The sequence below is a fragment of the Rissa tridactyla genome, chromosome 5, assembly GCF_028500815.1.
Source record: "Rissa tridactyla isolate bRisTri1 chromosome 5, bRisTri1.patW.cur.20221130, whole genome shotgun sequence".
Lineage (NCBI taxonomy): Eukaryota > Metazoa > Chordata > Aves > Charadriiformes > Laridae > Rissa > Rissa tridactyla.
In genome coordinates, this window is record NC_071470.1 from 2899881 (window position 1) to 2925751 (window position 25871).

Below are 25871 nucleotides of genomic sequence, written 5' to 3' on the forward strand. Positions count from 1 at the left end.
CTCCCCTCAGGAGCCCCGCCGACGATCCGCGCCTGCCCGCGGAGGCTTCTCTCTGTCAGCCCGGGGCTGAACTCCCTCAGGGCCCGCAGCCGCCACCCGGCAGCCATGGCGGGTAACGGCCGGGCGGTGGCGGGGCGGGAGCACCGCCCCTCAGCCGGCGCCACATTGGGAAAGGCGGCGGCGGGTGGCCATGGTGGAGGGCCCGGGTTGCGCGCTGTACGGAGAGAGGCTGCGGGCCCGGGTGCGGCGGGGCCAGGCGGTGCGGAGGGCGCGGGGCAGCGCCGGAGCCGGCGGCGCGGTGAGGGGCGAGGAGAGGGAGGGGCGGCCGCCTCTCCTCAGTGGCAGCGCCGGGCCGGGCCGCGGGGCTGGAGCGCCTGGGTCTCCGTGCGGGGGGGTGGACGGCGCCGGGTTTGGGGGGGAGGAGGGGATCGGGGCTGTGAGGAGCCCGGTGAGGTGCGGGGCCGCGGGGTGGGCAGACTCCAGCACAGGGCAGGAGGGTTGGGGCGGCTGGCAGAGAGAAGGCATGGCCCTGTGGAAGCGGGGCCAGAGGAGGCCACGAAGGTGATCCGAGGGCTGGAGCTCCTCTGCTGTGAGGACAGGCTGAGGGAGATGGGGTTGTTCAGCCTGGAGGAGAGAAGGCTCCCGGGAGACCTTCGAGCCCCTTCCAGTCCCTAAAGGGGCTCCAGGAATTACAAAATCATAGAACGGTTAGAGTTGGAAGGGACCTTAAAGCCCACCCAGTGCCACCCCCTGCCCTGGGCAGAGACACTTCCCACCAGCCCAGGTTGCTCCAAGCCCCGTCCAACCTGGCCTTGAACCCCTCCAGGGATGGGGCAGCCACAGCTTCTCTGGGCAACCTGGGCCAGGGGCTCACCGCCCTCACAGCAAAGAATTTCTTCCTAATATCTAACCTAAATCTCCCCGCTTTCAGCTTAAAACCATACCCCCTCGTCCTGTCACTCCCCTCTCTGATCCAGAGTCCCTCCCCAGGTTTCCTGTAATTTGCATAATAAATAAGCATTAGCAGATTGGGTGTGTAAAGAGGTGTTGAAGCTGTAGAAACATAGGGGGTTTTGGAAATGATGAGGGAAAGCTTTTAGAATCGCTCTTGTTCACGTAGTGTAACTGTTAAAATTTAAGTTAGCTTCAGGAAACCTATGATGCAAGGGATGTTATAGTAGCAGTTCCTAATTTTAATTTTTTTATTATAAGTCTTGACAAGTGTGAATGAAACATGATGAGAGAAAGGTACACATTGGCCTGCAGGAAAGGAACTTTTAAGCTTTTATTTCTATAACTTTTTTAAAAAAAAATCATTGTAATTAGACCAACTATTTAAATAAATAAAGAATGTGGCATCTGCTCTCAGTGTGCACAGTATGTAATTTTTCTACTAGTTTTTATCCTTTCTGTTGGCAGCATAAAATAATTCACCACTATAAAACTCTGCTGGGGTTTGTGAGACCTTCTGGTAGAAGAAGTTGGGATGTCGGTAAGCAGCCCTGGCTGATGAGCTGTGAAGGTGCGGTTTTGGTTACAGAGGTGGCTGGGGTATTTTTTTTTTCTGTGGCTGGTTTTGCTCAGCTGTGAGAAATTGTGCATTGTGTCCCAAGTATTTGGGATGCCTCCAGACAGAAAGTTGAGGATTTTTTCCCCACCTTCAGCATATAAAAGGCAGTGTAGGAGCGTTTGTGATTAAGGCTCAAGAAGATAGTACTTCCATTTAGGAACGATTTAAGGAAGAATGTGGTTCAAGATATGTCTGTCTAAGATTATGCAGTCAAAAGTTCAGTCTTTATAGGTTTGTATCTTTAAGGACTGAGCTTTTTGAAGTAAGGAGTTATGCTCCTTTCGTTTCAAAAAGAAAGTTCATTCCCCCAAATATATTGATGTTCATAACTTGGTGCAGCAAAAGTCACCTCAGGGCAGACTCTGTTCATTGACAAGTGACCGTCATAAGGGTCTTGGGCTTTTTAGATCTCCCAGTGGCTGCTAACCACGGCCAAAGCCTTGCTGAAGACTACACCGTGTAAGAGAGTTCGTACTATGAGGACTGTAAGGGCTCACCTGGTGCCAAAGCGGTATGAATTTAGCTTAAAATAATTTGAAAAAACAACTTAGTTTTCCACCTCTTCATTTCTTACTCTGATTTAGTTTAAACAAACCTAGTGGCTTAAAATAAACCTTGTTGTGCACCAACTTACGTTAATACTTTTATTGGAAGGGATGAACTGTTTACGTGAAAGGCAAGGTAAGTGATGTTGATGTTATACAAAAAAAAATAATTCTATTTTTCTACTTGACAGAATAATAACCGTAAAACCCCCCTGAATATATATAATTTCAAGGTAATAATACAGTGGAAGATTGTACAAAGAATAGCTCTGAAATTTCACTAACTAGCTGAAGCCTTGCTGATTTGCCAGAGTCACTTTAATGCATGTTTGCTTGGCAATTGAGTCGTATTTGCTTTGCGGTTGAGTTTTGTGGTTGAAGCACTAGTACTGCCTTGCAGTTAGGGCTCTGGTGACAGTGAACATGCCGCTTGCAGGTTTCAGCAGGTTCTGGGGACCTTCAGAGCTACCCTGAAGTTGGCTGGACAAGGTCCTGGGCTGCCTGACCCAAGTCAGGTGTTTGGACCAGGTAACCTGTAGCAGTCCCGTGTAATTTCAGTGGCGTTTCATGTGCTAAGCAAGAAAAGATTATTGCTTCAGTCTCACAATTATCTTCCTCTTGTCTTCTAAGTAGTGTCCCACCTGCTGTTCAACATCTTCTGAGGTTAGGCCTTCAACGAGTAGGAAGAGAGAAATAGCTCTGGGGGCTTCAGTGGAGGCTTTTCTGTAATGCACGGTGCCCAACGTGTAACACTGGAAGCGTGGTGTTAGCTTGGATAGAAGCTCCAGCAAGAGGCATTTGGAGAAGGGTGTAGGTCTGCAAGTGGCAGAATTGACACTCTGACAAGTATTTAACTATTCAAACTATACGTCTTCAGTTTACATCATCCCGAAACTCTTATTGTGAATTTATGACTTGAGGGAAAAGGCATAAAATACCCTTATAAAAAAGATGTATTGTTTCAATTCAGAAAAGAATGAGCAAAGTTATGATAGCATTAGCCATAGTGACTGTCTGCTTCCTGGGTTAATAGTCTCATTGGTTTTGATAGAGCTGCTTAAGGAGAAAAGGTTTAATATTGTCCAAGTTGGAAAATTAGCTCATACAGCTACTTGCTGAATGTGTACCGATGCTAGAATCAAAGTAGTATGAATTCTGTTTTAATCTTTGTGTGTGTGTATCATTTTCAGGCTGCCACAAGTGCAGATAGAACCTCTGGTCACGATTCCCTTGTTGGACATGTTTACAGGGGCGTGGAGACGTTGGGAAAGGAACTTTTTATGTATTTTGATCAGAAGGCTTTGAGGTAAGAGGTCAGAAGGTGGCTTCCTACGTGTTCAGACTGTACATATTCGGGCCGTCATCTTGTTCTTGTTAGTTTCAGAGATTTGAAAGTTAGTGTTCCCGAGAAACTTCTCAGCAGCCTCTCTGCAGTGCTGGGAATACTGCATATAGTCACTTCCATTTTCAGATAGTTTATTCTTGGTCTAAGAGTCCATGTGTAGGTATCTGAAAAGGACAGTTATTCCTTGAAACACTTAATTTCAAACAAGAAATTGCATTTTCTAGAGACAAAACTCAGAGAAGTACGTGCACCTACAGTTACTTAGTATCTTCCACTACAAACTGTACTTGCAATGTCTTTTAACTTTCCTTAAGAAATTTAGACTGAAATCCTGTACTTAATTTTTAATGATTCAATTGCTATCATAATAAACTCATATGAAAAAAAAAAAGCCAAACTGAAAATATTCTCTCTATATAGATTTATGCTGCCTTTCTTTCTTTCTTTAAACAATATTGACAACTCCGTGGTTGGGAAGTGTGGTTTGAAATTTGGGCAGATGAATGGTTTGGGTATCATAAATGTAACTCTTGACTTTCTAGTGAAACCGTGTCTCCTAGACAAATGGTAAAACTGCCAATTTGTTGTTTGTTCATGCTTTGCAGAGCTTATTAGGGGTTTGTTGGCACATTTAGGATTTTGACATATGCTTTAACCCCTTGGACGTCTTCTTGTACTAGCTGGTAAGGTTGTACTTGGAATTCAGTTTACTTTTTCTAGTTCAATATGCCCCTGTGCTGCAAAATTAACTGCAAATAAATCTAACCAAACACACAGGGCAATGGATTATTAAAAAATCCCCTCTCATTCTTTATTGTAATTAGTATAGAATACATAAGTAAGGCCCTTGTATTTAATAGGTAAGGCTTGCATTTAATGCTTTTCTTTTACATGCAACTTCTACATGCAACATAATTCTAATCTTTTTAAATCTTTAAAAGGGAGAACAACAGCGCTTCTACGTTCAGTGTAGTCTTTGTTGCCTAGTGACTGATCTTGAGCAAAGGTCGTGGTTTTTGTTCATTTAAAACTGATAATGTCTTGATCAGTAATAACTGATGTTTGGTAGCAGGGCCCTGCTGGCTATCAGATCTAGTGCTATGTGCTCATTTCTCCTAGCGTTAGAGCAATGCAGCTAGTCTTACAGGGACAGAACCAGTCTTTACATGACAGTCATGCAAGTAACTAGTAGGACAGGACTTCATATGTGTTTAAAGCAACCCGTATGTGTGAAGGATAGGACTGTGGTCCTAACCAGTTTCTCTTGCTTTGTATTGTGCTTTATTAAATAGAAACGGAGAAGAAAAAACAGGTTTTAAAAAGAAAAAGATAAGTCAGAAAGGAAGATTAAAGAGAAAGGCGGGGGAGATAACTAATACAGATGTTAGCCTTTTTTAAGTGACTATTGCATTTACTACAAATTGATTAGATAAGCAAAGGAGTGAATTATACAGTAAGAAAACATTATTTCGACAGACTGAATTACTTTTTCAGAAGAAAAAAGCCATTACTAGGGAAAGTACATAAACATTTTGCAAAAGTTTTCTTCAAAGAGAAAAAAAATATGGCCAAGTTCTAGTATGGAAGATATAATCCTTTGACCCTGAAAGGTCTTAAATAATTATTAAGTTTCTAGCCAATGCAATAATTTATTATTGTGCTTAATGAAAACAACCTTCAGTTATCATTTGATGATAAGTTTAAAAGTTTCATCAGTTCATCAGTTATTGTAGCTCTAGAAACTGTATTTAAGAAATCCCTTTAGTTATATCACTTACTTACTCAATTGGAAAGTTTGTAGAAGTTATGTACAGAAAAGGTCTCCTCTGTGCAGAGGCAGACGTTACTTATTATCTGATAACGAACATGTTCATTCTCTTGTTTTAAAAATGTATATTGTGCATCATAAAGATGTTGAGGGGGCGTAGAGGAAGGCTTCAGAAAATGCACCTTACAGCAGTCTGAGATAGATTGGCTGCCAGGTTTGTTATTAGGAGAGGAAATACGGAATACGCCTTCAAAGGACGTATTATTTCTTTAATAAAGTTAACTCTCAAATAGGGGACTTGTCATGAGGAGGGTTACTGATATAGAGAGTCTGTTATCTGTATGTTATTTCTCAACAAAACCAGCTTTTCTTGTCTGCCGCGATTACCTGTAAAAATCTGGTGGTCATGCTGAAGTAGCATTAGTCGCACGTGCCTTGTGAAAGACCGGGCCGTGCAGGGTTATTAACTCATTTTGTGCTCTTGGATTTTCTCGAGTGGGGAATGGCTGCCTGGCGGGAGGAGATAACCTGGCCGTGAAATCGTTTTATACAGTTTGGCTGCCGCTTGCCTGACTTGCAAATGAGGAGGATACTTCTGAAGTGTTGCCGTGTTGTGGATAGCAATTAGCAAATGAAGTTCAGTGTATTTGCAATCGACGGTGGGCAGTAGAAGGTTGGGTTTTTTAGGAGTACAAAGGAGCAGTGATACCTTCTGAAGAATTTAATGTTTCTACTTTTTGATGTCCATTTAAACAAGGACATTAAAGTTACTGAAGAAAGTCAAGGTTTTTTGGCAAATCTAAGGATTATATTTTTTTTCAATTTTGCCTTGAAAGTCACTTAAGTAATCAATGAAAGTTGAAAAAAAAATTTCTCTGCTACTTGTGAGTTGTGCAGGAGAGACTCGCGTGGACTGCATGTTTGCCATGGAAACGCTGCAGTTACGTGAGAGAGGTTGTCCTGGGTTTAGTTCCTGTAGTGTGCTATTAATGTAAATTTGGAGTGATAAGTGGTTTAGACAAGTTTCTGAAAATTGATAGTGCACATTTGTCTATTTTCAGTTATGCAAAACCATAAATATTCTTAGGAAAGAGATAATTGTCGACTCCAAATCCCTTAAAGGCAAGGCATACACTGTCGTGACTGGAGATTACATCTTGGCCTTTGGAACTTGATAATGTGAATTGTTACTGTTTTTTAGATGTCCATATAATAGTTTGACTGTGCTGCTACTACTCTTTTATTTTTATGGGGGAAAATATTTTAAATGAACGCAGATCCTTACAATATTGTGTAGTGCTAAATAATTCAAAAACCTCACCTTTTTTACTTCAAAACATCAACAAAAAATCATCAACTTCTTACTACTGGTTATCGTTGAGTAAAAGATCCTAGGTTTAATTAGCATGGCTTTTCTATTTGTAATTAAAATGGGAAGATTTCTGTTTTGCCCTATTTCGGGACATCAAAGGCAGTGAAACATGCTGGAGTGAAATTTTGTAAATTTTTTAAGGTTTTTACATGTAAATGTGTAGCCATGACTCAATTATTTTTTTCTAGTCATGAACTGACAAGTCACTAAAGTTGCTAATAATTGTGATTCTTAGTGCTCCTTTTGAACAGCGTCCCGGAGCTTGGTAAATAGAACCATCAGCTATTAATGTGAATGCTATTTCTTTTAAAAGAACTTTCTGGAAGCATTTAGTGCCTTACCATTTGGTATCAAGGTGCAAGAATTTGGTTTACAAATAAATTTGACTAGATTTAAAAAGAAATTTGACCGGTTAAGCCTGTGCATTACTATTCATGGCATTTGAGAATTGGAAGTGGCTATTGAAAATAAGCGGCTGAAATGTCTGTATCAGCTGAACTGATTTTTAAGAAGAGAGTTTTGTAAAGACAAAGGTTTTTAAAAAATTGAAAAAAAAAAAAAAGAAGCAGCGCTAATGAGTTGACTTTAAGACTATGCTTAATAAAATGTTGTCTTAACCTATCTGTAAATATTTAAAATGCCTGCCCTTCCTGAAATGTAACAAAGAGGGGCTAAAAGGAAATATACACCTGATGTTGCATTTCTTTGGTCATTTGTGTAGTTTGATCTGTTAAATATTTCGTAGCTACAAAATAATCCGCCTATCCTGATATACAATGTATAAAGGAGTAGGGCACTCCCTCTGTTTTAGGGGGTTTTGGGACTTGAATGCACCAGGTGAATTTGAAATAAATAAAATTTCAAGTCAAACTTGTCCTTTGCTCAAGTATACTAGCTCCCAGCAGAAGATATTATAAAATGTAAGACCTCTTAAAGCATTAGTGATCTGTAAAAGGAATGCTTGAAAGAGTCTGTTCCACTTCTTTGCCATCTGTGCGTTTTTCAGCTTCTTTCTTTTATTAATTTTTAATTGACCTGCAGGTTTTGCCTTGGTTGTAGGCAAAGAAAAGCTGAAAACAACATAAGGCAGATGTTAATGACTTTGTTTATGGTGTTATTGGAAGTAGCTTTGATATGATAACAGCGTTGGCAACGTGAGGGCTGAAATCTTTCCCTTCATAGCAGGTGACTTCTGCCTGATTTAGCAGAAAATTGTCTGGTAAAGCAGCCTCATTTCTTTCAGCCTCCCCGAGGACTTAAGAACCTATGTTGAAAGACCAGCCTATCAAGTGAAAAAAAATTTTTAAGTGCAATGCACCGGAAAATCATAGAATCATAGAATCTTCATGGTTGGAAAGAACCTTTGAGATCATCGAGTCCAACCATACACACACAAAATGTGTTACTTAATGATCAGGTTTGACTTCCGTATAATGAATTATGAAGACCACTGGAAAACTGCTGGTTTTCGGAGTGTTTCTGTCTTGGGGAGGGTTCTCTGGGAACTGAGCAGTGTGTAAGCAAGTAGTTTGTTGCCGTGTTGCTCTTGTTAAGGTAAAATACCCATAAGAACTCTCTTTCTCTCCAAGGATTCACTTCGGTATGAACGGTTCCATGCGCATTAATCCTGATGGAAGCAAAGACAGGAATGGAGCGCTACCAGCGTTGGAGATACAGCTTACAGAGGATACTGTTTGTTTTTTCGAGGTGACGGTAGAATACAGGTAAAGAAGAAACTAACCAACTTAAACACAGCTTGTTTATTTCTTTTTATAACATTCTTTTAAGAACATAGTGAAAAATCACACACAAATTGTTAAGTGCTTGGATGAAAGCCATCATAGACACAAAGAAATAAAACAAAACATACCGTGTTTATTGGTACGGTAATTTAATTTTGTTACTTTTGTATCAGTTTACATACAGCTAAAGTACTTCTATGCCATAGTCTCATGAGATAGTGTCAAGGCTGGGAATGCAAGTTGGATTTAATTCCATCCTTAGCTCTGAATGCTGAACCCCATTGCTCCTGCAATGTCCACACAAGTCTCACTTTCTTAACAAGCATCAGGACCTGTGGTGATTACTGGTGTCAAATTTTTATGTTCCCAAAGTTGTGCTGTTATCTTTGTTTTCTTTTTGGAAGCAAATTGGTATAATTGTTCTCATTGACATTAAGTGGATGTTTTTGTCCATCGGCATTGTACTTCTCACCGCTAATAAAAATAACATGGCAAGCTTGATTTTAAAGCATTTGAGGGTTTTGAGTGTGAAGGAGCATGTGAATTCAAGTAACATATAGGTGCATATTTAATACTGCAAAACATACAAGCTTATATAAGCCTGAGACTTCTTGTATTTTATTATTTTCAAACAATTATGCTTAACGTAGTATAATCACGGTTTAAGAAAATAAATGTTTTATATCATGTTGTAACTACTGGACAGTGTAACCATACTGTTAGTTATGTTTGATGATCTTTCCATGTTGGAAGTAGTTTTCAGACAAGGACCTGGCAATTATTTTTCAAACTAGTATGAAGGAAATGAGTATGATTTCTTGTACGTTGGACCAGATGCATGTTCCATGCTTGTATTATTGACCTGGTTTGGGGAAGGGGTGGGTAATATAATTTCTGTGCCTCTTGCTGCACTAATATTTGCATGGTTTCTGTTATCTGCCTATAATGTTCTATTATACTGTCACGTGTTGTTTTTAAAACCATACAGCTGTATTAACATATAATTAAAATAAAAATAAATCTTAATGTATTTTTCTCGTCTAGAAATGCAGCTGAGAGTGAGCGGAAAGTGAGAATGATGGAGAGCTTGGACGTCTGCTCTCCGAAGTTTAGCTTCTTACGAGCAGAAAGCGAGATCAAGCAGCAGAAAACCCGCATGTTGTGTGATGTGTTACTGGATCAAGGAGTATTACCTGGAGTGGGAAATATCATAAAAAATGAAGCACTGTTTGACAGTGGCCTTCATCCAGCTGTTAAGGTGGGTGAAATGTCTCAAGATTGTTTTTAACAATACCAAAGTATTAGGAGTGTAAATAGATACTTATATAACATTTTGTCGTCATCATGCCTTTGTTTTGTCATCTGTCATTTCTGAAGTTACTCTAAGCCACTAAATTAATCTTTTATCATTATAACTGGAGATATTTGTCGTGGCATTCCTTGGCACCTGGTGCTGCTGCTCCTGCCTCAGAGTGGACGCATTTCGTGGGGCTAAGCCTTCTCTCCTACAATTCAAAACCTCTCCTTAGTAGGGAACTCATTTAACTTTCAAATCCTGACTTTGGCATCCTGTTGTGCTACCGTTAAATTGTCGGCCTATAAATAAAGTGAAGAGTGCGCAGGTTTTCTTTGTTCAGTTACTATCCAAAATAGTTTTTGTGGTAGAGTTGATTATTTTTGCAGCTGCTTCTTCCACTTTCCACCCTGCTAGTGGCATCACTTGCTTTTCTACCGTCGTTTACCATGCTTTTTTTGGTTAAGGTCTTCAAGCATGTGTCTCTCAACTTTGGTTGAAAAGAAGTAAGTCGGATGTTTGCAAAATAGATTGAGATTGCAATTAGGGGTTTTAGTTTACAGGTTTTAATTATAGGTACATTATAGGTCTTTCTGCTGTTGTCCCGTAGCATTGTAATGTTCTAAAAATCATTCTTGTCTTTCTTGCAGGTTTGCCAACTGACAGATGAGCATATACGTCACTTGGTGAAAATGACACGTGATTTTACCCTGCTTTTTTATAAGGTATTGGCACATGTTTCAGAGAAACCTCCAAAACTTGACTCCGGCATGTTAGTTAGCATGTGATTATCTCGTGAAAACAGCAAAACAATGCGACAGGACAAATGTTTCCATGAACAGAAATGTTCATTTGTGTGCTCTTTGTTAATTGTGACTTGTTAAGCGATGGGAAGGTGGGGAGTCTGGAGTGTAAGAGTGTGCACAGCTTGGCCCCGTTGCAGCAGAAGAGTTTGACGGATGCTGCCCGAGGGCCAGTTCAGTTTTGCTGCGCACGCGCGGGAGCGTCACTTGATTTAGGTTAAGCACACGCTTACGTGTAAGATAACATAAAGGTCACTCTTCAAACGGGGAACTAGAGATCGCCCCAGGGAAGGATGAAGGTAGTTCATGTGGCTTCTTTTACAAAACTTGAAATAGCAAGTATATTTATTTGACTAAGTACGTTCTAACTTCTAACAACTTGGTTTTTTTCCTAACTGAAGCAATGTTTTTGGTTGCTGAAGTGAATTAAATTGCAGTTTCTCCCTGCTGCCACAACTTCTAGGATTTAATTTCTTACCCTGTAAATTCTGTAATTCCTGGTTGATCTCTATTTTTCTATTTTAGGAAGTTAATTTCACCTAATTCTTCTATGATTTTCTTCTTTAAGCCACATGCAGAGAAATGAACAGCAGCCATGAAATTCTTGTCTGTTTCTCTTGGTGTTTATGAAAGGCAAGGAGCTAAATTTTATTTTTTTTTGTAGGCTAGGAGGAGGGCACCTAACTTTCCTAAATACCGTCTTTCAATCATAAAGGTTAAAAATGTAATTTGTTTAATAGTTTGCTTAAATGTCTGCTTTCTGCACCGTATTAGTATGGGTTTTTTGTCTTGTGTTGTTTATTTCATTATGTGGAGAATTCCAGACACTATTATATCCGATTTGAAGTCAGTTCTTGTCATAAAATAATAAGAAATACAGATGATAGCCAGTGTGAGTGTGCCGTAAATAGCTTTATATAGTCTTTGAGCTGTCAGTTTACGTAGGGTTTTTTTATTTTCGCTTCAGTTGAACTGTAGAGGGACTGACATAAAATTGATACCGAGTCTCTAACTGGGGTTTGAAACACGTTCTGTTTTAGTGCCGGAAAACTGGGTCTCCGCTCTACAAACACTACAAAGTATACAAGCGCCCAAGCTGCGGCCAGTGCGGCGGGAAGATCACTGTGTGTCGTTTAGGAGAGAACAGCAGGATGACTTACTTCTGCTCGCGGTGCCAAAAGGCGGATCCCCAGCTTGTCCACGCGAGGTATGACGGTAACTTTATACCGCTTCAGAGCATTGCTGCCCTCAAAGTGCTGTTACAGTACGAGGACATCACTTCCCAAGTAGGACGGATCCTTGTGCGTTTGCAAAAGAAAAATGTTTTGGCCATTGGTATTTAAAAACGGTTAAAAGCTTTGATTCTTTGATACTATTTCTTTCAAAGGCCCCGCCTGTTATGAAAAAGCTATTGTTCTAATCCAGTGTAGGAATTATAATTTCTTTTCATAGGCTATCCCCTTCAGTCCCGGACTATCCAGATAGCTTTCCATCTATGCAATTTTGTTCTGGCTGTAGAGTTACTCTGAGGATAACTAAAACTTCCGTAAACTCAGAGTGCAGCAAATATTGTAGAGTTGAGGACTTTTTTTCTTTCTTCCTCCTTATTGCATTTGGAAAGGCTTTACCTCAGGGGTGCGACAGAGACACTTTCAGTGCCACATAAATTGTGCTAGCAGCAGCTTTCCTCCTTTTATTTTAGAAAAGCACAAAATGCGTTTGATATCACAAAGGGTCAAAAGGTAAAAGTTCCAAAAGCACCTCGTTCAGGCTCTTAACATACCTCAGTTATTCTTGAAAATTTTCGTCTGAGGTCTCAGAATCTTTCCTTTTTATTCTGAGCTCTGTCAATCTAATAGAAGATACTGCTTTGCTTTGCAAACTTTGCCTTCATGAGTGTGTGTGTGTGTGTATATATATTATTTTTTTTTAGGTAAGATTTACAGAACACACAAATCCCTCTCCCACCTCCAACCTTCTTTCAAGATTCAGATGGCTGAAGGGATTTTGGTTAAAGCTTAAAAATCGCCTTTGAGTACAGATCAAATATAGAACATTCCAGGGTGGAAGATAAATATTTCACATGCTGATAACCCCAATCTGCCGTATTTTCAGACATTAATAATGCGAAATGTTGGGCAGAAGGGTAGGAAGGCAGCAGCGGTCCGTTGAGTCAGATAACTAGGAAATGATGCAAGGAAACAAAATACCTTTCTCTCTCTGTTCTAGAACAAGTCGTGATTAGGGGTTTTGTTCGGTTTTTTTCTTTGATGTGTTTTTTGGGTGGTTTGTGGTTTTTTGTTTTTTTTTTTTTTTTTAAACAACTAATTAAACAGTGGCATATTTCAGTGAAAAACACGGTAATGGTAGCTATAAAACAAAATGGTCTCTTCTGGTGCTGTCCTCGTCCTAATGGTCAGGTCTTTGTGTTGTACTGCTCTGTTTTCTATCAAGCAGGAGCTGTTACCAAATAAAAGTATCTTTAGCTGGAGCGGTTTATCTGCCATTCCAAGCTTTTCACCTTTGAAGGCTGAAGGGAGCCCCTGAGATCAGACTGACTCGCTACAGATCACAAACTAGAATTTAACCCGGTGCTTCTTGGGTCAAGTCAAGTAGCTTGTGATTTTGCTCAACTGAAAAATGAAGAAAATACCCATTATAAGCTACCTCATCAAATTCAAATGTACCTCGAATCTTTAAAATACACTTTCCCCCCCTGTTTCGCGTTCCAAAGTTGGGACGGGGCAGGGGGACGCGGGACGCGTGACAGATGACGTGGAGTTAACTCCAAAACACGCCATGCTGAATATATTCAGTCTAGTAATGTGTCTTTGATAGCTGAGCGGAACAACTGGTCTGGTGATGTGAAAATACCCATTTTTCACACTTCTGGTTGGGCTGTTTTGTTATCTAGCCACAGTATTTTGGTGAATGCTCCTGTAACGTCTGTTCTGCCTCTTGACAGCGCAGGAGCTCTGGTATGTCAGCAGTTCTCATTATCCGCCTTAGTTTTCCTGCGGTGGAGATGTGGTAGGTAGCGGATATCCCTACCGTTATCTTAGAAATCCAGCCTGTTAAGGAGAGTGGTGATTATGGAATAAGTAATAGCTCTAAGGAGTGTCACAACAGGCCCCAAGTACAGCATTTGTGTTATTAACTGAAGTGCTTAAATTCTTAGGACTAAACAAGAAGTCTCCAAAAAGTGCGTAATTCCGCAAAAACTATGGAGAAAAATGCTTGACAGTTTATCAACCGTTGTACTTAAAAAATTACCTGTGTATCTTACTGAACACATAAGTTCAAGTGACATTTAGCATGCTAACAGTGTTTAGATAGTATGACAAAATCAGTCCTTGGTAGCACGTAGTGACTGTACAATAGTGACTTGGATTCTAAATCAGTGTATAACATAGGAGGTATTACAATTTACAAGAAAATAAATAAAATTAAATCTATAGAGGTGTCTGGAGTACAGCTTTGGCTCACCAGTCACAGCTAGGACATGCCTGAACTCCTTCTGATGAGGAAAAAAAAGGCACTAAAAAAGAAAAAGAAAAATCCTGAATTCTGAACAGGCTCCTACATGTTAAAAGGCTTTCCAGCAAATGGTGACACACAGGAAAGACTTTCTCACTTTTAAGGTTTTCGGTTCTGTTGGCTGTTCCGATAACAAAGGGGTCTGAAGGGTGCCATTTAAATGAGAGCAAAAAAAAAAAAAAAAAAAAAAAAGTGTTTGCTACATTGTGTGGCTTTCTGTAGTTTGGCTTCTGAACAGTTCTTCGTCCAGCAACGCATTTGTTATTAAGCGTTCTGTACGAGGGATGGGGGGAAATTAGTGAAAAATTCTCCCTTTCTCGCCAGGTTCCTTGCTGCAGTACTTGAAAGCGGCAGGGAGTTTGAAAGAGGCTGGGGCGTTGTGCTGGAGGGCACGTCAGTTAATTATTAACTTTCTGTCGGTCTTCGTTTAAATATTTTTATTTGTGTTGCTTCTGCGGCGTCGGGAAAGGTTTTCCCTTGAGGTAATGAAAACAAAAATAATCAAACTGTAACGATGACATGCTGTCCAGGCTCTGCTAGGCAGCGTAACACTTGTTCTCTAGCCCTGTGCCTCCCTGCGCCTAGCGGTGTAAGGCAATTTGGAGAAGAAACGTCACAAAAGACTAACATCATTCTTTTGTTTCGCAGCAAACTGCCAACTAGAAATAGCCTAATTGGCTGGGCATATGGCAGGGGGTCATGTTCTAATGAACACGTCGCTGAGAAAGCCGAAGAGGAGTGGACGTGTGTGCGCTGTACCCTAATAAACAAGCCTTCTGCTGAAATCTGTGATGCCTGTTTGACTTCGAGGCCTGAAGGTATTGAAAGGTTGTCCGGAACCTCTACTGGGAACGGGGGGAGGAGGGGAGTTTTGATGCGAACTGTAGAAGTGTCTCAATGGGAATTGAATTTATATAACTTTACCTAACTTAAAGTCAGATTTTGGGGAAATCTTGCACAGGCGATCATGGAAACTGTCTTGTCTTAAACTGTGTACTGTGTCCAGCTCTGGAGCCCTCAACACAGGAAGGACATGGACCTGTTGGAGTGGGGCCATGGACATGCCAGGAGGACTGGAGCCCCTCTGCTGTGGGGACAGGCTGAGAGAGCTGGGGGAGTTCAACCTGGAGAAGAGAAGGCTCCGGGGAGACCTTCCAGCCCCTTCCAGTCCCTGAAGGGGCTCCAGGAAAGCTGGGGAGGGACTCTGGAGCAGGGAGGGGAGTGACAGGATGAGGGGGTATGGTTTTAAGCTGAAAGAGGGGAGATTTAGGTTAGATCTGAGGCAGAAATTCTTTGCTGTGAGGGGGGTGAGCCCCTGGCCCAGGGTGCCCAGAGAAGCTGTGGCTGCCCCATCCCTGGAGGGGTTCAAGGCCAGGTTGGACGGGGCTTGGAGCAACCTGGGCTGGTGGGAGGTGTCCCTGCCCAGGGCAGGGGGTGGCACTGGGGGGGCTTTAAGGTCCCTTTCAACCCAAACCAGTCTGTGATTTTTCTCCTGCTTAATTCCCTCTTCCGTGTCTGGAGGGAAGATGTAGGAGGAGACGGTAGAAAAGGGCAGACTGTTCCTGAACACTACGGCTTCACAGTTTCTTAACAAAGATTGCATGCAGGGACCTCAAAGTTCTTCTTTTCACACTTTTCACAGGAAAGATTACCTACAGGCCCTTTACTTATTGACCTGGCATTAATAAATTATGCCCGCTCTTTTGGAATGATTATTGCCCACTGGGCAGGCCTCTGATTCTGCAGAGAAACCTGCTGTTTATGTCAGGAGATAAAGGCAAAGTCAATGCCTGAACCGCCTGCTTCTGAAGGCCCTTGCGGTTAGGGATCGATAAGTTTGGATGCAGGCAACGTTTGGAAGGGACGGGAACCCTGAAAGCACTAGAAAGGAGTATTCCTGGTAAAACAATACTTTAAAAATGGGTAACGTATTGCTGCTGGAGGTACCATACCCTGCCATCTCCCAGAGCTGGGAGTCACACGAGGTTATTTTGAAAAATTTAAGTATTGTAATCCCTGTATTTGGGCCAAATTCAATTTTGTGTGAGTTAATTCTCCACTGGCTTTCATTTACAGAGTACTATTTGCATCTGATCCTATTCAAGCAATACTGACGTTATCTCGAAATGCGTGTTGTACGTGACTCCAAAAGTGCTTGAGCTTTTTTTATTGTAAGAAATTTGGTACTATAGCTAGTCTGTGACAGGTTTTGAGATCTTCCAAGATGGAATGGTAAATTTACTCTTTCACTGCCTGTACGACGATTTACGAATACAGAGCAGGAATACGATGTATCACTCTGCATAAATGCATTATAACCAATAACTTGTTTTTCCGTAGTTCCAAAGACAGAGAATGTTGAAGATTCTGCAGCCTTTAACGCAAACTTAATGAAGTATCCTTGTAACGATTTTGGAAAACCAAGCACGGAAATAAAGATCAATAGGAAAGCGGCATTTGGAACTACAACTCTTGTCTTAACAGACCTCGGTAACATAGCTGATGGGAGAAACGATACCCAAATACCCGACGGACGCTCTCAGTGGGTTGCCCCAAAAAGCAATCCTAGTCCAATCCAAGCCGATGTCTGCCGGCCCGGGGCAGGCAGAGACAAGGATTGTTCAGTGGCTTTGTCCTCCTCGCAGCAACCTCCCGCTTTCAGACACATCCAGAAGAAACAGAAAACGGATCATGTACCTTCTGTTCACCAATATAATACAGCAATCAGGTGCGTGTTCTAAAACGTAAATGAGTCTTTTTATAATCCTATCAACCAACGTTATCCCTGAGGATTAATGGAATATTGTGCTGTTAGGTTCCGACACTGTTGGCTTTGGATTTCTGCCAGAGGTAACTTAGTCTTGAGCAACTAAAATTCCACTCAGATTTCAAGGGCACTGAATGACCCAGGCCGTCACTGGCAGAGTCCCGATTTTTGGCATCTGGGCAGCGCTGCTGTTGAGTAAACAGCTGCGGATGGTTCGCTTATTCCCCGGGAACAGGACAGTACAGCTCGACTAGGTCAACAGCTCTGCCCGAGGCGTTGTCTGATCTTGGGGCTGCAGCTGCCATCTGCTTACAGATCTTGAAGCCATTGTGAGAGACGACCAAAGGAAGGAAGCTGAATGAATATTTTCTAATTAGAGTTCCTTGTCAAGCAGCAGTTCTCAGCATTCTTGCAGGATACAAAGCTCTGTGCAGGCACCTTGATAAACCTCCCAGCACTATTTTCTCTTAACTTTCCTCCCCTTCCTATATCCAACTACTTCAACGCTCTCCCTAGCCGGGATTTGTATTTACACGGCCCCACTCAGACCCATCCGTTGCCTAATTAAGAGAAATGCGAGAACCTGTTAGTGCTGTCAGGGAAAAGTTGGGCAGCCACACGCAACAGTAACGGGAGTGCAAGGGTGAAGGCACTTACGGGGCAAATGATGCCGGGGGAATGTGAAATAGTAACGACAGGCTACAAAATTCTTCCTCGTGTGTCTGTTCCGAAATACAGAAGTTATTTCCGGCGCTGTTGAAGCACCAGTTTTGAGGCAGGATCTCGCTGGCCGGGCAGGTTCGGCTCTAGGAACGTAGGTTCTCCTTGCTGTCGTGGTGGAGCACTAGAGAGCACTGAGGCTGGAGGAGGATAATTGAGAGTACGGGGGAGCGCAAAGAAGAAATGAGACTGTATCAGTCAGGGTAACAGGTAGTTACAGCAACTCATCAGCTTAAATGTTTAAAAAAAAAAAAAAAACCAAGAAAAACCCAATCCCAAACACTTCGTAACAAAAACCAACAAAAACTTGTTGGTTTTCTTTTTCTTTTCTTTCAGTGAGGTGTTGGAAGAAGCCTGCTGATATCTGCAGGACCGCGATCTTCCAGGCATAAAAGAGAACATAAAATCCCTAAGCTGATAATTTAGCAAGAGTGAATGAGTTAATCTTTCCTTTTTTTCACAAAGGTTTCCTCGCTGCTGCCAGCGCTGCTTTCCCTAAGCTTTCCTCACTGCTTTTCTGCTCTCTAAATGCATTGCGCGGATACATTGCAGGGTATTCATCTCCCTCACGTTACCCTTGGGACATAAAGCCTTGGCTATTGCGTTCAGATGGCCAGAGATTGTCTCCATGAGGAAGAAAGGAAGAAACTTCATCCCAGCCAGAGCAGACTGTTCCACCCCCCAGCTGGATTACTTCTTATCCAAATATAATTTGGAGCATTACTGTAACTGTAGTGAGGAGAGGGGCAGCGTGTTCTGTGACGCATACACATACCTGCAGCCTGGATTAATTGCTCGGTATCGGTCTCTTTCCCACTCAGAGCAGATCAGAATATGTTGGAATTTTGGGCTGGGCAGTGTAATAACCGTGGTAATATTTATTTTGTTGCGTAGATTAATTTGAGTCCTTTGAAATAATTAAAACCATGGGCTAAGGCTGGGGAAAACCGGGGTAATACCCGCAAGAAAAGCGCAGGGGCCGGTCTGCTCCCTGCTAGCCATCGTTCAGCCCCAAAGGCGCAGTAGGGCGCATTGCAGAAGTTAATTTTGGGGCTGCTGTTGTGTGTAAAATTACAAGGAGGGAGCCTGTGGTCACGGTAGGAGAGGGGTTTTGGTTTTTTTTTGGCCGATGTGTTGGTAACGCCGCGAGCGTTCCGCAGGACTCGTGGCGTAACCTCTCATTGCAGCACACCCGGAGCCCATACGGCAGCCACCGCTGGCGCGTCGAGCGCGGCGCACCCTCGCTGCAGCAGCCACGGCCGCCCCTGCAGCCTGCGAGTTGTGAGGAAGGAGGGAGAGAACAAGGGCAGGCGGTTCTACACCTGCCCCCTGCCCAGGGAAACGCGCTGTCACCACTTCCAGGTACGGGCAAGGCTTTTCAGGGGCCGTTTTCTAATGAGCACTTGTTCCTGCAGCCTCAGTAATCCGTAACCGGGGACCGTTCTGATCCGTTTGAAGTTATGAGGTAATTTGGAATACTTTTGCACGCTGAATTGAAACTAAGAGCGTAACAGTAGTTATAACTGCGAGTTTTGGTTACTTCTCTTACGGCTGAGAAGGTGCCGCCTTGTGCAAACGCTCTTCATCTGCTTCCGTGTGGTGTAAAACGGATTCAGGGCGGAAGTGTTGGTTTGGAGGGACTTGTACAAGTCGTTTAACTCAACATCTTGCTTGAAGCGGGGCTATGGCAAACTCTAGCCACCAGCCACGTTTCTGTCTAGCCAAAAATCTTGAAAACCTCCAAGGATGAGGGTTCTGCCACCTGCTCCCCCTGCTGCACCAGCACCTACCCCCACCTTCCAACTGGTGCGAGGAACTCAAGACAGTAACGACTGTAATGCTTTAATTTGAAGAAAACTATGTGTTGACATCAATTCAAATTACATCAGTTAAAGCGCGCGCAGTTGCAATTAGTGTTAAAGGAAACTCTGTAATCGCTGATCACAAGAGAGATCAAATTAACTACTAGGAAGACTTTCTGCTCACGCCTCCCCGCAGAACTGTTTCTGTTCCCGATTTTAAAATAAGGAATTCCCAGCCATCACGTATGCTAAATCGGTGCCTAAAACCCGTTTCTTTTGGCAGTGGGCTGACCTGAATTTCCCCTTTTGCAACCACGGCAAGCGCTGCGTTATGAAGAGCGTGTTGAAGATGGGTCCCAATAACGGCAAGAACTTTTTTGTGTGCCCCCTTGGGCAGGAGAAAGCGTGTGGCTTCTTCCAGTGGGCAGAAAGCGGGCCGGGTACGCACCTCATCCCTTGAGCTCGATGTCCCGGTTCTCTGCTCCTCAGGACGTCCTTGAGTGCCTACGACTTTCCCGGTCATTTCTGGCTTGTTTTGTCTTTTTCCCTGTTCGCTCGTTAATTATTAAAATCGTTCCAACCCCACAAAGGAGATTTGTAAAGAGTAATTTTACATGTTCCTATAAAAATAGTCCTATAAAAATTAAATACTGCTTGTATGCTGCACGCTCTTTTGAAATAAACATCCAGCTTGCAATATATTGTGACATAATGTTGTATTTCTAATAAAAAAACTGGAACCGTTTTCTTTTTCTCATGTAAACGTCACTGAGGTTTGGCAGCACTGCGTACTTTCAAACATCCGTGATTTATAGAATGGATGACGATCTAAATTAGTATTTTAAATTGTTAGACTTTTTTATAAGTGTAAACATGTATTTAATAAAAGTGAATAAAAAGTGAGTGCACTTTTTTTAATGCTACCTTGATGCGTTATTTCCTCAGAGCTTTAAACACGGCCAGGGCCTGTGACCGTCGAGTGTTGCCATAGGGGACGGTGTGACCTTCCTACATCTGGAAAACAGAGACAAAAAAAACCTGTCCTAAAATCAACAACGTGACTCTGCGCTTTTCTTAATTACATATTTTAAATCTTAACATTTTATTCGAGTTCCTACTGAACTTTTCCCCCCCCAAGTCGACGCGTACCGCAAAATAAAATCACACCTCTGAGGCGGCTGTGACTCCGTTGACGTTTCATGGCTCGTGTTGCGGGGAATCGGCTGCGAGGGCTAGAAAGGATAACAAAGCGTAAGTGAGAAGGGGGGAACTGTCTCTCCCAAAGAGTCGCTGGCATTTCTAGCCCTCACGAAAGCCCCTCTAAACGGCTTTTAAAAACCCGCAGCCCTTTGTGCAGTGCAGAGTCGGTACTTCAACCCGTACCCGCCCCGTGCTGGTGCCGTCAGGCTCTGAGGGAACAGGCTCTCCCCGTTGAGGCAACAGCGTTGGGGCAGGCAACAGCAAAAACGTCTTCCAGTAAAGCCAACTTCTAAACACTCTTGTGTTTTTCTATTTTTACTCTTATTACTCTTAATTACAAATTACTCTTTGTAATTTTTAGGGAGCTTTTTTAGGCATTAACATTACAAAGTTATAATGTGACTCCTACCAGAGACCCGTCTTTAACCTTAAGGAGAAAACAGTTTTTCTGTTTCTACACCCCACCAGGCCAACCTCACGGAGCTCGCCGACCACGGCTGAGGGGCCACCTGAAACCGTTCTTGGAGGATCAAATCAAGGTCACCCAAGTTACCTCCAGGGCCCCCGCATCCTGTGAGGGGGGTGAGCCCCTGGCCCAGGGTGCCCAGAGAAGCTGTGGCTGCCCCATCCCTGGAGGGGTTCAAGGCCAGGTTGGACGGGGCTTGGAGCAACCTGGGCTGGTGGGAGGTGTCCCTGCCCAGGGCAGGGGGTGGCACTGGGGCGGCTTTAAGGTCCCTTCAACCCAAACCATTCTGTGATTCTAGAAAAGCTTTCTACTCTGCAACATCCAGGAAACAATATTTTCAGTGGATGCGAACAGTGTTCCCTAACTTACCCATTTTCAATAAAGATAAAAATTAGGAATAAGTTGATTTTAAATCCAGTGGGGTCAGTTGGGTGAAGCTCTCACTGTCCCGGCTCGCTGGGGACGAGCAGCCTTGAGGCGGCTGCTGGCAGAGCCCATGGAGAAGGAGCAGGACTTTGCTGCCCAGCGCCATCCTTCTTCCAAGGGAAAAAAAAATCCCGACCTCAGTTACAAGTTTTCCATCAGTAATTTCTTCAATCAAGCAGCCTGAGCAATCCGTAAACACAGAGTGGATATAATCACCCGGGCTGTCATTAAAAGCTTCGGCTCCATCCGCGGGACCTGCCGGCTGATTGTCACCCGAGACCTGGCAATTAACGCAATGACTAGTATTTTTGACAAAATAGCTGAGAGTGGCTTGATTAATCGTGCTGTCTCGGGAATGGCCTTTTCTGGTATTTATTACCACCAAAAGTGTGGTTCGAAGAGACTTTACAGCAGACAGAGCTGAAGGGGTACAGGTAAGATCAGCTTTATCCGCCTTCTGGAGATTTCAGTAACAAACTTCAAGTGGCTCGATTTTTTCACGTGCTTCATGTATTGATATAACCATAAATTTTCACCTTTTTAAGAAGGTTCATCCGTCTCATGCAACGATTGGGAGGCTTTAACCTGAGTTTGAAATTAGCGCGTACAAGGTAACACCCAAACCGCGATTGTGCAGAGCCGGGAGGGGGGAAAAAAAGAGGTTTTTGGAATTGCAGGTGATGATTGTTAGCAAGGGCTGCGTTGGGAACCGCAGGACCTTCTGACCACGCTCCAACGAGCATCGCACAGCGAGAGGGGATTGCTCCATGAAGTTTTGGGTCAGTAACCAAACGGCTTTTTTTCCCCCCCTCCTTTTGTGCCTGCTACAGTTTCAGGGATTTATTTCCCCCACCTGAGTTCCACCTTCTGTTTTGTCCCAGAACTTCTTCCTACCTCCTATTTTAACCCGTAACTACATAATTCCTGTTCTAGTTTGTCAAAGCCAGTTGTAATTCGCAAAATCTACATCGCTGAAACTTCTGGAGTTGCTGTAGTATCCGCGTACCCGCGTAGCTTTATGGCATCCCATGGAATTCTTACTTCTTTTGCCTTCCGACTCCTTTTGAGTGGTTGCGTGGCTCTGACAGAGAGATGAACGTCTCTAAGGTACCTCTGAAACCTCCTCTCCTTACTGCGAACTTGCTGCGTGTTGGGGCTGCTGCTCCCAGCACCCGGTACCGGATTAACCCGCTTGTAGTCGTCCCGAGTAATTTACGGGGAAAACACAATCAGTCACCTTTTCTTAATTAGATAATCCAATGCTATGAAAACCCAACTTTGAGAAGTTGTGCTGCTCTAATGGTGAATCCTTCTGTTTTGTTCCACTTGGAGCCCGTTCGTGTTGTCGAGAAAAGCATTTGCTGAAAGGCTGCTCTTACACGAAGGCAGTTATTTTGCACTTGTAAAGCCCGGTCCTGTTAGACTTTTTTAGACTGATTAAAAATAAGCCCATCCTGGTTTTCTGCAGATGAAGTGAGGTGTCACACGAGGCATGGCGGGTGTTGCCAGGGGAAGCTGTAGGGGATTGCAGTCCTGCACTTCGGAGAGGAGCCGAGAAGCGGCAAATGCGGTGCCAACAACACGAGCCCATATATTTCTTGTATTTCTCCTTTTTATAGGAGAATAAGGAGGAAAAGATTCTTCAGCCTCAGAGTTCTGCAATAATCAGGCAGGTTGTTATTCGAACGTAGATTTTCGTGTTGCACATATAATCGCGCGGTCGTTAGATCAAGCGAGTGCAACAAGCCACAGGCTCACGACCTCGCTCCAGGCACCTGCTGAGCAGCTTTCAGCCTGTCGGCAGCCGCCCCGGGTCAGGCCCTGGGGCTAGAAGAGTGAGAACGACCCCAGCTTGAGGAGCTTCCCAGCACGAGGAGTTACTGGTTTAGGCATCCCCACTAACAGAAAGACGCACGGGAGGTTTGGGATACCCAGAGAGTCAGAAAACAGCACCTCAGGTGAAGCACTGAGGTCCCCAGAAGGTTTAAAACATCAGACTCCCAAGTCCCTTTTGGATCTCCTCAAGAAAGGGCACCTTTTCCCTTTCTGAGCACGGAGCGCTCTAATCTTTGCACGCGGAGAGCGAAGGCTTCGGTAGCTCTGTATTGTTCCGTGATTTTGTTATTCACCGTGAGAAACGCTTCAGAGGCACTTAGGTGAGATGGTCTATTGTACCACCAGATTGCCTCAGCTTCTAGCACGCACCCGACGTTCTGCCCAAATGCTACGCCCGGGAAAATCACCGCTACAAAGTAGAGCATAATGGTTACGTAGGACGCTGATTGGCCTACCATGAAGACTGGCCAAAGGTACATAAATGACAATTATAAACAACGGCTGGAATATTTCATCTGGCATCTGCATGTACGTTTGTCACAGTGAGGCACGACATTATGGTTAGAGAAGTACAACTTTATGCACCATCAAACTTCTATTCTCAACTCTGAAAGAGACTTGATTTTTCAAATTAAGTTGCAGGGCTGCAGCTCTGTCCTTGAAGGTGACCGGAGATGTTACCTTGGCTCCGCTGAGCGTGCGGCACTCGTCTCTTGCCTAAACCTCCTGGTTCAGTCCCCAGACATCCCCGTGACACAACCCCCCGGGAGCCCGACACGCAGCCTGCCCCAACCCCAGCGGCTGCGAACACAAAGCTCATCTCGCGGCGACTTTCAATTAACCAGCCAGTGAAGGAGCCCGAGTGCACGGCGCTCACGCTTTCCCAACGCGTCCTGGGAACAGCGGTTGCTCTGGAGTCTGGGCTCTAAGTTGTAAAGCCTCCTCGGCCAGAAAAAATTCAAATTCACATTTTAACAAAGAGGCGGCCATCAGAAAAAGGCTGCACGGAGGCTCTGCGCTTTCCCGCCCTGACGAAGGGAAACCTGTGGTGGATAATTAAATATTTACGTGACAGAAGAGAAAATACGGGGAACACGACAGCAGCCTGCTGATGAGAATGCTCCCTCAAGTAGCGAGTCCTGGATTCAAATCCTCATTTCCCATGTCTTTTACCGAATTTTATGGAGGAGAAACAGTAGGATGGGCATCTAGCTTGAGGGCTGAATCGTGAAACCCGTGAAGAGACGGTCACCTTCCTTCAGTCTGCAGGAATATTCAGAAGAGTCCGCTTCTGCCGATCGAAGTCCGTGCCGTCACCGGCTGGGTAAGGCCCTGTGCTCCTCAGCGCCCTCCCGCGCGTCCCGGCGGTCGGCCTGGCGCTGCCGCCAGCAGCTGGGTGGCTGCACGCTGAATGAGAGCAGCCGGCCTACTCGCCCTCTGAAAAAAAGAAGAAAAAAAAAAAAAAAAAAAAAATATTAATTTTTCAGCCAGACCAAGAAGCTGATCCATTTTGTGGAGCCGCGCAACCACCGCAGCCAATTGCGCAGCTGAAGAGAGAACGCCAACCGGAGGACGCGGGTAGAACCACCCCTTGCGGGGCAGCAAAGTCCTTCTCCAGAGAAAGGCAAAGCTCAAAACATAACCCGGTCCCCAGCACTGCGCTATAAGCTGTACGTTCTCTGTTCAGTAAACTTGTTTTTCGTGGATTTTCCGACCCCCGCTGCAACGCTGTAGCGCCAACGCGCACCCCTCGCCTGCCCGTGCTGGAACCCAACAGTGACGGCCAGCAACGGGACGCAGGGACAAGCAGCTCCCCAGAAGTCGCGTAAAGGCCGTTATCGTCCTTAAGCCCAGGCGGCAAAGCGATCTTACCCCCTAAAAACCCATTTCGGGGGCTAGAGCTTTCACGAAGCTGTAACACAAATGGTCCGAAGTCCTGCTGAGGAGTGAGACTGCAGGAGTTTTCACGTCCACAGAGTCCTAAGAAGGGGTACCGGCTGAATTCAACACTTCGTTAACTCCGCAGCTCCTCCAACGTCACTTATTTTCTACTTTATACCATACAAATTAGGCTACAGTAACCACCAAATTAGCAAAACACGCCCGACTCCATACGAATTAGACTTGTTTATAATTCTTCTTACATTCACTCTTCTAATCTATGATGCTTTACTTCGTTGATTACTTTAAGTCCTTCAGAAAAAAAATAAAGAATTAAATACATAACAAAAGTAGGAAACTTATCAGTTCTGCGCTGCTCCTCAGCGGTCGGGAAACGTGCGGCAGATAAAAATGCTAATTCATGGGAGGTTTCAGAATTTCTGAGTTAAGAAGCAATCGGCACCACTGCTGTGTTTACCCTGTGAAGGGACGACAGATCCTCTCCACTTTAGGCAGTGTTACTCCTAGATTCCACCTGAAAGACCAACCTTGAATTCTCTGCAAATCTGAATTATCCCTGATTGAGGCAGTTTGGGATGGAAGGAGGTATTTCGGTGGTAACCTACAAACAGCGGAACGAGAGGGAAGGTTTCTTCGATAAGCACGTACACACATCGCCAGGGTCGTACCCATTGTTTGATTAGAGAACAATCCCGCGGCACGTACAAACACGGCACCGTTGGCTTCATTAGTCAGAGCACTGAGCTCCGACTCTTCTTCCGTCCACACGGAGGAGG

At 43.9% G+C, this 25871-nt stretch overlaps 2 protein-coding genes across 12 annotated transcripts in view; one reads left to right on the forward strand and one right to left on the reverse strand.

The window, feature by feature from the left end:
* Positions 1–20188, forward strand: NEIL3 (nei like DNA glycosylase 3). 6 transcript variants are annotated; one of them, XM_054202594.1, is made up of 11 exons: positions 12–298; positions 2307–2348; positions 3306–3421; positions 8190–8324; positions 9387–9600; positions 10287–10361; positions 11480–11646; positions 14625–14794; positions 16317–16704; positions 18651–18825; positions 19549–20188. In XM_054202594.1, exons 1-11 carry the CDS (start codon positions 191–193, stop codon positions 19723–19725), a joined length of 1767 nt encoding a protein of 588 aa, XP_054058569.1. In that variant the 5' UTR covers positions 12–190; the 3' UTR covers positions 19726–20188. The 6 variants fall into 6 exon arrangements, with proteins under 6 accessions (XP_054058574.1, XP_054058569.1, XP_054058570.1 ...); XM_054202599.1 differs by lacking the exon at positions 19549–20188 and having other exon boundaries at positions 1–298; positions 17800–18706; XM_054202595.1 differs by lacking the exon at positions 2307–2348 and having other exon boundaries at positions 143–298.
* Positions 16699–25871, reverse strand: part of AGA (aspartylglucosaminidase) — a 27581-nt gene continuing 18408 nt past the window's right edge. For 2 of the 6 annotated variants that reach the window (XM_054202608.1, XM_054202600.1), the window contains 2 exons: positions 20190–24630; positions 16699–17603 (listed from right to left, as the gene is read on the reverse strand). In XM_054202608.1, the coding sequence (XP_054058583.1) occupies positions 24620–24630 (11 nt within the window). In that variant the 3' untranslated portion in view covers positions 16699–17603; positions 20190–24619. The remainder of the gene's footprint in view (positions 17604–20189; positions 24631–25871) is intronic. The other 4 variants (XM_054202605.1, XM_054202602.1, XM_054202603.1 and 1 more) reach the window with 4 other exon arrangements.

Excerpts from the sequence above, each read along its gene's own strand:
- NEIL3 (XM_054202594.1), top strand. The coding sequence starts at position 191 with ATGGTGGAGGGCCCGGGTTGCGCGCTGTACGGAGAGAGGCTGCGGGCC. Across the intron at positions 8,325-9,386 it reads GAGGTGACGGTAGAATACAG|AAATGCAGCTGAGAGTGAGC; the intron begins GTAAAGAAGAAA and ends TTTCTCGTCTAG. Across the intron at positions 16,705-18,650 it reads CAATATAATACAGCAATCAG|CACACCCGGAGCCCATACGG; the intron begins GTGCGTGTTCTA and ends CTCTCATTGCAG.